The sequence below is a fragment of the Fulmarus glacialis genome, unplaced genomic scaffold (genome assembly GCF_000690835.1).
Source record: "Fulmarus glacialis isolate BGI_N327 unplaced genomic scaffold, ASM69083v1 scaffold6190, whole genome shotgun sequence".
NCBI classification, from domain to species: domain Eukaryota; kingdom Metazoa; phylum Chordata; class Aves; order Procellariiformes; family Procellariidae; genus Fulmarus; species Fulmarus glacialis.
In genome coordinates, this window is record NW_009188300.1 from 113,206 (window position 1) to 123,816 (window position 10,611).

The window sequence follows — 10,611 nt, forward strand, 5'->3', positions numbered from 1 at the left end:
CACCACGTAGGCCATAAGATATAGACTCACAAGAATCAAAGTGACTTGCCTACTGCAACAGGAAAAAGCAGTCAGCAGAGTCGGGAAGATGGCAATGAATAATTTGGGTAACCTTTCCTGTCTAGGTACGGGAGATGTGCCACGTTTCTCTGCAGGCCTGGAGGTTTTGGTTTGGGGTTGTTAATTTTTCTGCAGAGCACGTACAGAAAGGGCAAGACAGGCAAGCACTAAAAGCAATCCAGCTCCTTTCATAAATCAGCAGGATACAGTATCCAGTTGTTTACTTAGCATAATTTTACACAGACTAGACTGGACAAGTCATGAAACACTGGGCACAAGAGCTGAGAAATGCTGCTATTAAAAAGGCATGCGGAAAACTTTCCCAAGGGATGCCAAGAGTGCGTGTGGGAAGAGGTAGGAGGAAGAAGCAGCAGCGTCAGGGGTTATAACAAACAGAAAAGACGCGATTGTGTTTTTCCCTCAAAATCAGTTACTAAACCTTTCAAAGAGAAAAGCATCGCTGGAAGGGGAACACAGGAGTGACACTAGAAACAACCACGCAGCTGCAAAGAAATCCTCCAAAAGAGTTAAGCAGAATCAAGCCGTCTGTTTAGGGTGTAATGCAAGTTAACAGCTTAGATGGAGGCAGATTTGCCAAGTAAGCTTTGCTAAGGTTTTAAATGTTATTTGCTTCACAAGAAAATGGATTCTTCTAACTAAACAGTGACTGCCAAATCTTACAGTGTGCTTGTGTTGCATCTGATAACATCAGTCACAGCTCACTTGGTATGCTACAGTGCTGCACACCAGTATGCAGCAAGGAGCTCAGGGAAACCTGACAGCGTGGTCAGTGAGAAGAAGGGGTCAACACGGACTGAACACCGCCTTCTCCAAAACAATGCCCCGAAAGGAACAGAGACACTACGATAAAAAGATTAAAGACAGACTACAGGAATCTCTCAAATAACGCCTCCCCACACAACACGTGTGCAGCCTGAGATTCATCCTACATATGTACATTTTGGAAAATAATTTTTAAAGCGTGTACATGCTGATGGTTCATATTGTTCCCCTTTTACGGTCATTGGGCTCATTCCAACAACAGAATAGCTTTCAATTGATGAGGACTGGTGGGTTTTTTTGTTTTTATTTGTTCTACGCTCCAGTGAAATTTTTTCACCCTACATGCGCTCTAGCTTCACCCTCAGAAAGTGAAAATAGGGCCTGCATATGCACCATTCTGTAGGAAGACTTACAGATCTTTAGATCTTGCAGATCCTTTAGTGCTTGCTTTAGTGCTGTAGATGTGAAGATCTATAAAGATCCATACAATCTTCTAAGTCTTTTCTTAATTTGTTTAGAGAGGAGGAAAGTGGAAGAGATGGGAAAGTTTTATGCACATCAACACCCCCCGCAACGTTTCAGGCAGCAGTACTAACTAGTCATAATATATTCAAAGATCAAGCTGACATCTTCAGCCCACCTCCTCTCTTCTCATCCTTACCACCATTCTTTTCAAAATTAAAATATGAAGAGAAAACCACAAGAAAAGCTGAGAAGGATGGAGAGCATTTCCACAGCGCCATGTACATTACAGAGCTGTAAGGTTTCTTCCAAAGTCTCTAGTCAGAGGTTATACTACCTCATTTTCTTCATGCCAACCAAAACTTTTTAAGGAAAGCCTTCACTCTGACTTTGACATCCCTCCTGTTCGGGTGATCAAAGCTTTACAGCCCAGAACTGACGTAACCTTGCCGATCCTGAGCACTGTGTGAATTGCAGAATTGGGGCCTTGAAAACTGAAAATTTGGGGTGTGCCCACAGAGCGTGCCAACACATTAGGCTTTCTAATTTGTTAAGCGTTTGGCAAAGCAAGCACTGGATCAGAGGTATCCCAGAAGAAAGAAAACCTTGTGTCTGTTCTCAACACAGGTTAGACAAAACAATCAGATGTCCTCCACAACACTGCTTGTATTTAAGCAAAAAGGCATAACACTGCCAGTAAAACATGCACAGAGGCACAAATCACCTAGAGCTTCAGTAGCTGCTCATCAAAAATTCACAATTTCAGTTTTGTGGAAGTTTCCACTCAAGCCTCCTTTCCCATGGGCACGGACACAGTGTTACCATTAGCCTACAAGACCAGTTCATCTAACTGTAGCTCCTGAAGCAGGCAGAGAAGGTAAATTTGAGGCTGTGGTTCCTTCAGCATTTCTTTCGGGGCAGAGCTGAGGGTGGCAGTCACTTCCCCCTCTGTCCCCACGTTCTCTTCTCCCACCATCCCCGTAAGCTGTGGTGAGCTAGAACAAGATGGAGCTGCACAGTCCACCAGCAAAAGGAGGTCTTCGTGAAACCATCCCTTGAGGAACTGAAGCCATGGCTTGATACGGCCATCTCTGGCAGCAATGTCAATTTGAGCTACTGCCCCTTCTCCCCCATGGTCATCGGCAGCTCTTTTCCAATCTCTTGCCACCTTCTTCATAGCGACAGCACAACTGTTTGTAATGTCATGTGCTAAACTAGATCAACGAACCAATCCAGGTTATAAATAACCGGGGGAAAGAGGAGCGAAAGTATTTTTAACCTGGAACTGGGTCCTGTTCACTGATCCAGGTCACCATCTGGCCCCGGGGCAGTTGTGCCGGCACAAGTGTTGGGAGACAGGCGAGGAACCAGCGAGCAAGAGTGGACAGGAATATCCTACAGCCACATCTGCCACTGAGAAAATGGTACATGCAATGGTATCACCCATGCCTGGTGTTAGCAACAGTATCATCCACGCCCGGTGTTAAAAAGCAGAGCTGACTTAGCACGACTTGGAAGAATTTACACCATATTTTTAGCCTCCACAGGCTCATTACTTTGAAGCAAAAACACATGAGCTCCACTGGTAGGAACGACAACAGTTTCAAGCTGCATGGGGCTAATGTCTCCAAACTCCTCCCTCTGACTGCCCTTCATCCCCTAAAAAAGCACGAGCTTGTGAGATAAAAGATAGACAGTGCCAATATACAACTAGCATTTCAAAACAAGCCACAAATTACAGAAAGTTTCAAAATATAAGCCATGTCCCACAACATGAGCTCAGCCATACTATAGACAGCATTTTTCAATTGTTTTCCCTTTGCTGTGCGACCTCTCCATCACAACTGTTTGTGATTAATATACGCTATTAAAAACAGAGGGAGTGTGTAGTACAGCCAATCTTAATGTTACGGAAGAAGCCTTCGTCATGCACAGTCCAGCAAGCTGCCCTATGTAAAACCGCTGCACAAATGGAAATGTTTTCTGTGCAAAGAACATTCACTGTATGTCAACGCACCTTCATTCTTCTCTGGTTTGTCTGCTTGTTAGCTGCAGCAAAATAGAACTGCCTCCTCATGAAGGCAGCCTTTGAAAATCTCAGCTGAAAATTGATTTTTATCAGGCCATCTTCCAAAGCAAGAATGTCCAGCTCTTGGCAGACACAACAGCTTAAGTTAGAGAGCGGCAGTCACACTGCCCATCGATCACAAGGAGATTTAGAGATATGACTGAAGTCCTATCAGTTGACCTAACCCTGCCTTCTTGTTTTCCAACCTCTCCTGCCTGTTTACCCATTACACCCCAGCCACTCGCCTAGGAGCTTGTGTCCAAGACCATTTTTACTTGTTGGCGCCTACACACACACCAAAATATAAAACATTTTGCAGCAACACCCTTGTAGGAGTTTTTCTTAATACCCCCTGCTTTGTACAATGCACACGCGTTAACATAATTTTTCCCTTAATACCTATATAAGATTGAGGAGTTCAGAAAAATAAGATGCTTGGTTTGAAGAGGCAAAACCTCTCTTCAACAGTGCTGTAACAGTCAAGGATCTCATTCGATTTTAAATCTGAAGCAGTTGTGTTAATTTGCCGATGTAACTCTATAAAACACAAATGGAATCAACCCATGCTTTTCCTGATCTGTTTTGAAAACTTAATTTAAACTGATTGCTTTTTGAACAACATAAACTGCAAGACATCTAAAGATTCAAATATGGGCATATATTTTTTATTTCTTTGGCTGTGTTAATCTCCCATCTTTCCCATCTAAAGCTCCACAGTAAATCCCCCTGGGTCAGTTACAACTACTACTTTACACTGCTGAATTTTGCCAGCAATCTGCTCATCGTTCCTGCAGATGTTTCTGCTTTCAGGCTTCTGGGAACTTTATTGGACCCATTTCCTTTGAATAAACGTATACCCTTTTTAGGCTGCAAATGTACCAAGGAAACTACTGTCCTCTACATCAAGCAGCTTCCTCACCTACTTTTTCGGTAAAAGCAAGATGGTACATTTAATACAAAAAAGTGGGAAGCAGAGAATCTGGCTTTTTTCCATCTCCTGAGAAATTTCTGAAAAGGGAGTGCTAGGTGTCCTCATACGTCCTGGAACCAGCCAAAGCAATTTGTGAAGGCCAGAGGCCCCTGCACACAAGCACACAGAAGTCTCGTAAAGGGCAGATGGGCTCGAGAGGTCAGGTCCTTCAAACAGAAAGCAAATGTTCACATGCAAAGACCATGCCCTTCAACATAAATACAAGGTAAGCCATATGCCATCTCTCATCATTAAATTTTACCCATATTGCTAATAAAGCAGAAAGTTCCTTTACTCACCTCAGTAACGTCCATGACTTTGATGGCTGCCAGCTGACCCGTTTTGACATGCCGACCCTGAAGAAGAGAGAGAACCGTCAGCACCAGCATCTCACCCATCCCTTCAGCATACACAGAGCAAAGCACTCAGACAAGAGCTCCAGCCACTGTGCTGGACCCTTCTGATACTTCATATGAAAAAACAACAAATACTCTAGATGGCTACAAAAAAAAGTTTCTTTTTGAAATGTTCTTATACAAGTATTAGAACCCATTTCTTTTTCTGCACATTAAAAGGGTGATTATCAAGATTAAGTACAGACCGATTACATTCACAGCTTCCCTTCTGTTTACTTTAGCAAAGCTCATAGTCAGTAATGATAGTTTATTAACATGCCAGAATAGTTAAACTCCACGTATTGCATATTTTATTTCTATGCACCAGTGCCTTGTACCTGGGTGACATATTACTAGGCAAATGCAAGCATGCTTAGGGGGTTGCAAAAGGACATTTCTCTTTGTTTTGGTCTCCACTAGTACAAAAAAGTGAGGTTTCTTCAATGATGTCTCAGACCTGCAATAGCTCTCTTTGCCTGTCTCACGATAGCTAGACAAGAACAAGACGTCATCTTCCTTCAGCTACGCCACCATAAGGGTACGGTTTCTCAGTACAGCTGGAGCTGAATTAATAGATCCCAGCTCCTGCGGCGGGGAGCTCCTACCCTTCCTTCCCCTGCCTCCCTCCAGCCTCCTGTCACATATTTCTCCCGGGAGCACTGAGCTCCTTCTGGCACTCATCGGATCATATGATAAGCTGATTGAGATCACTAAAATGGCAGAAAGTTAAGACAGAAAAAGCAAACTGTGGGGTGGGGTGGGGGATTGCAGATGAGGAAATTGAACTGGTTTGCTCTGCAGTCAGAGGCAGGAGGCGGATCGCAGGGCCAGGAGGCAGGCAGCCGTGGTGGGCTGGAATTTGCCTCAGCTGACTTCTGACAAAAACCTTTTTTTCTCCAGTATATTTTTACACGAGGTGGGGCCATATCAATTAGCTGTTCTGTATTTTTTTCTTCTAAACAGGCACGTAGAAATGGTCCTAGTATTGGTATTTTCCAGCTCTCCACTCAATACCCAGCGGTCTGCCCCAAGACTTTCAGTCAAACAGCCTGGTCTCCCAATGCCTTTCCCAAGCATCATCCCCAAAGGCTCTTCTCTGAATCAGTCAAGCTCTCCAGCAAGAGCTACACTTCTTCAGTTTTATCACAAATTATGATAAAAAACACAACAAAACATTTCACTAAAGTCATAGGTCCTTTACTCCTCGCCAATTTCTAAGTTTCCTAGGCAGAAACCTATACATAGCATCCACTATAGCCGATGGACATCAGTAGTATATTTTTTTCCTGGACTAACTTCTTAATCTCTTTACCGATCCTTTTGAGACTGGCACGCCAGAACCAAAGCACCCCAAACCACTAGGCTCTTTGGAGAAATCTTGACGCCTTCACACCTTATGATGCCCTCCATGGAGGTAATGGCCAGGCATTGGTAGTGCATTAGAAAGGATGAAATGCTGCAGAATTCACAGTCTCCGCTTTCTCTCACAACTCTTATTGTGCTGCGCTCTCCCCTTATTAACCAATCCACATGCTTTCTATAAATAAATTACTGTTCTCAGGCTTCTGCTGGCTCTGTAAGCTCTCTTTATTGCATGCATTTCTTTTTACAGCTTGGTTTCAAGCTGGTTTCGATTTTGAAACAAAGCTAGGGTCGTAACGTGTGCAGTGGCCAAGACTGACCTCGCCTTGACCTTACTACTTCTTGAACCAAAGCCCTTCAGCAAGCCCAGAAGAGATGCACTCCAATTTCCCACCCTGGACCTCTGCCTAAAGACAAAAGCCTGTGGTCTCCTCCTCAAGACTTACCATCCCACCAAGGGAGGTGGGGAAAATGTTTTACACCGAGGTGGAAAAATGCCTCCTCTCAGCTCTGCCCCTATTATCCACAGCTCTGTGGAAGAAACTAAAAGGCCCAAGGACATGGGGAAGCACAGTTTGAGGCACAAAAAGAATATGCTAAAGATAAGAGAGAAACAAGGACACCTCAGAGGAAAAAAGCTCACCACACTGAGGACTGAGGAAGAAGAAACTTTTTAAAAAACAGTGAAATACGGTTCACCATTCATTCTGCAGCAAAGCGGGGATGCTGAAATGGTGGCAGAACATACTCCAAGCAGAAAAACTGGCACACAGAAGAGCGAAGTAGCAAGACATCCACGGGATGCCACATATTTTACGGAAAGTTTGCTCTACTTGTCTTTTTAAATCTACGAACTACTGGTGGGCTTGCTATTTCCAGAGAGAAGCCTGCCATTTCCCAGGGCTCAGCTTCACAGCTTTTCTGAAGACGCCGCTCCTCCCTGTGAGACTGGCCCACTCGGGATGACTAATGTGCACCAGCCCAACCGTCCTTCCCCTGCAGCTTACGGGATCCTGCTGGTGCCTCCACTAGTCCCTACGAAAACCTGGGCCGCGACAGCTACAGCAGGGCGCAGCGATTGCTCGTGTTTCACTTTGCTGTTTCTGCAGCGGGGATGGGAAAAGCTTCTCCGTAAACCCTCCTAAGGGACTGGAAAGCAAAGGAACTGCAGACTGTGGGAAGTGTGGGCTGCTCGGTATCCCAGGCCAAATTTAAACCTTGGTCATTTCAGAATATTGTTAAAAATTACTCCAAATACCCTTTCAATAATGTATGGAGCATTCATATTCTAAGCATCTGCAACATATATGGGGGGGTCGCATGACATTGATTTATATGAGAGAAGTAAAAGGACATTGTGAAGCCACATTCTTTTCATTAAAAACATTTTTAGAGGGAGGGAAAAAGCAAACATCACAAGCACAACATATAAGCACGAGCAGAGTTTTTGTTTGTTTATTTATCTGCTTAGCAGCTCTGCTCAAGAACAGACTTGTCAAACTATTAGCATGCCGGTATAATTTTGCTTGCAACATGAAATGGCTAAGCATTCCTGTTTCGGAAACTGATCTTCAGATTTTCATAGCCAGTTTTTGCTTTGGAAAAATTTGTCTGCATTAAAAATAATAATAATAAAATCACAAAGTGGTTGAATGCAACAAAAGAACTGCAGAACTCGTAGATGGGAGAAACCCTCTGAACTCAATCTCTTGGGATTAAAATTTATTCAAACCCAACTCCCAGGGCACTTCATAAATGTGGTAACCATTAAGGCCCCATCCAGACACCATCTCAGCAACACCACGGGCTAACACGCCGTCGGGACAGCATTTTTCTTGCAGAAGGAGGCCCCTTTTTTAGCGCTGTCTGGAGTCACGGCCCCTCAGGGCGTCCCAGGCTCCCCCATCCCCAGGGCGTGCAGAGGTTCTTGCAGCTTTGTTTCTCCCGGCAAATTGCCGGCAATTACCATCCCAGTATCTGAAAAACACCGCAAGATTGCAAAACGCGACCCATGCTAACTGAAAACAGCAGTTTCTTAAAATATTGCTAGATACCAAATATCAGAGGCTGGGGATCACAGGGTAACTGTCCTCTGGCCAGAAAGTTAAGTACAGGTATGAAATACGCAATGAAGATGACAGCAACCTAGATGCATCTTGTTAAGCATAAGATGACTGTCTCCAGAGCCAACGGACTGAGGAGGCGGCAGAGGTTGCACCGCGTAGCAGCAACAGGTAGTAGAGGCTACATCATCCCAGGAGCGAGAGTTTTCCCCTTACTAGGTCTCGGGGTAGGGGCCACGACAAAACGTCAGGCACTGTCAGCTGAGCCTGGCTCCCACCCCCATGGAAAAGAGCCCACCAACATATTCCCTTCATTTAGATCGTGTTAAGATGTTTATCGACCAAAATTTCCAAACTCCTTGTCGTTTCTTACACGCCCTCCCCGCCTTTCTTTCCCCGTTTTCATGAGGGAAATTCATACTAAAGTACTTGTTTATCCTCCCAAGGAAGTAATGTAAGAATATTTTTAAGACCACTACTGCACCGTTCTGTTTTTAAATAGCCTGTTCGGATGAGCAAGTCAATGGAGTTGAGCCTGCTGACCCCAAATCTTGTCCTGCTTCTTCTCATGTGGATGACAGAAAGTTCATTTACATACGGAGGGTTTTAAAATACAGCTCTTCTCATCAACACAGCAACTCTGCAGCATTTAACTGGATCTTAAACTGAATCCACTACTTAAGCATATTCCCAGTCATGTCTGATAGCAATATGCTGTTTATTTCTCATCTCAGTGGGCTTTATGCATGTTGAAAAGCAGAGGGGACAAGGGGAATCCTTGGTAGACTGCCAAGATCTGCAGAACATTATAAATTTCAAGCCAACCCACACTCTCCAAGTCAGTTAATACACCTACTTCTTGCCTCTTTCTTCCTCTGCACACATTATTACTGTAAAATTTTTATTTCAGAAAGGTTCAAAGGCAAGTGGTGTTATGTGCTGGTTTTCATGGTGCTTTTTTTTTCCCTAAGATGCCTTAATGTTATCAAAGAACTACGCAAATTAAATGCAAAAGAAAACCTATCAGCTCATTTACCTCCTACCCCCCCGCTAATTATCCAAGATCTGTATTCCACAGTAATGCAACTCTCCTACTAACACAGTTTCCGGCCTGTGTATTAATGTGGCTTTTGGGGGACTGTTCCTAGAAGCTTGCTTCCCAGCTAAATGGCATGGAAGTAGAATATGGGGCAACATCACACATTAAGGAAGGAAGGCAGCATGCGTGACTCATGACTTGCAAGCTGAGATTATCCTGTGCACTGTACACAATCAAGTCTTTGGAAAACTTCTCCAACCTCCCAGTATCCTATGCTGACAGTTGTGGAAAGAAGAGCAACTAAGCTGGAAAAAAATCTACTAATTCACATTTCAGTTGCTATAACGTACACAGAAGCAGCAGGCTAGGTTTAAACATGCTATCAAGCGAAAACTCACTATGGTACCACCTCTTAGTAGTGCTGTACAATGTCCCCGTGCCAAAATTAACTTTTCAATTTGCTTCTCATTTATTTGACTCTAAGCTCCTACCAGCCTGAGGCAATAGGCCATGGAGCAATACTCTGCTATTAGGTTGCACACACCAGTGCAATAAATGACACCTTATTATTCCAATGCATGTTTACCATCAGCTCTTTTTGTCACTCGCCAACACAGAAAGTTGCAGACCAACCAACTTTGCATTGCGAATACTCGGACATTTCTTCCCACCCGCCAGAAGGACTAGGTGTACCCTGTGAAAAGCGATGGGAGTAACACTGGTGAAGGAAACAGAACATGCATTTTTGACAGGCAAAAAGACAGAATGGCACAAAGTGAAAGCAACCTCCCCAGTTAAAAACAAATAATAAAATATAAAATGTTCTTAAGCAAAAAGTCTATCTAGTTGCATTTGTAGCCAAAATAATGCTGTTCCTACTGATAGAGCGTTCTGTAAGCTAAATAATCATAGGCTCCAGTGATGGAGATAAATTTGTAAAAAAGGGATAATGTTTATCTAGCATGGAAGCTCCTTCTAGAATAAAATCTGAAGAAATAACAATGACATTTTCCTCATGCATAGTACTGCATTCTGTGAAGTATGAAAGACGCACAGTTATTATCAGTCTTGTACTTCCAGGGACAGAGTGAAAAGATGTTACCCGCTAGTAAGGAAAAAGAGTCCTATGCACTCTTTTTTTACTTCGATTGCTAGTTTTGTGGTAGCTTTCCCACTCTGAAAGATGCTGGATATACATTACCCACAGGCATTTCTTTCTCCCAAACAGCTCATTGCCTAAATAGGAAAAAGGAAAGAAAAGAAAAAAAAAGGATGGTGGGAAAACCATGGCAGAGAGCCACAATCAAACTTTCCCAGGATCACAACAGGTCAACGGCAGAGCTCAGAGTTATGACACATCTCTGCTTACTCCCAGCACCCTGGCCCAGCACCCTGGCTGCGGGATCAAG

At 43.7% G+C, this 10,611-nt stretch overlaps 1 protein-coding gene across 1 annotated transcript in view; it reads right to left on the minus strand.

Annotated features, from left to right (window-relative positions):
• Window positions 1-4,695, minus strand: part of MAP4K4 (mitogen-activated protein kinase kinase kinase kinase 4) — an 85,694-nt gene extending 80,999 nt beyond the window's left edge. The window contains exon 1 of the mRNA XM_009578073.1: window positions 4,643-4,695. Within this exon, the coding sequence (XP_009576368.1) occupies window positions 4,643-4,657 (15 nt within the window). The 5' untranslated portion in view covers window positions 4,658-4,695. The remainder of the gene's footprint in view (window positions 1-4,642) is intronic.
• Window positions 4,696-10,611: the final 5,916 nt, after the last annotated feature.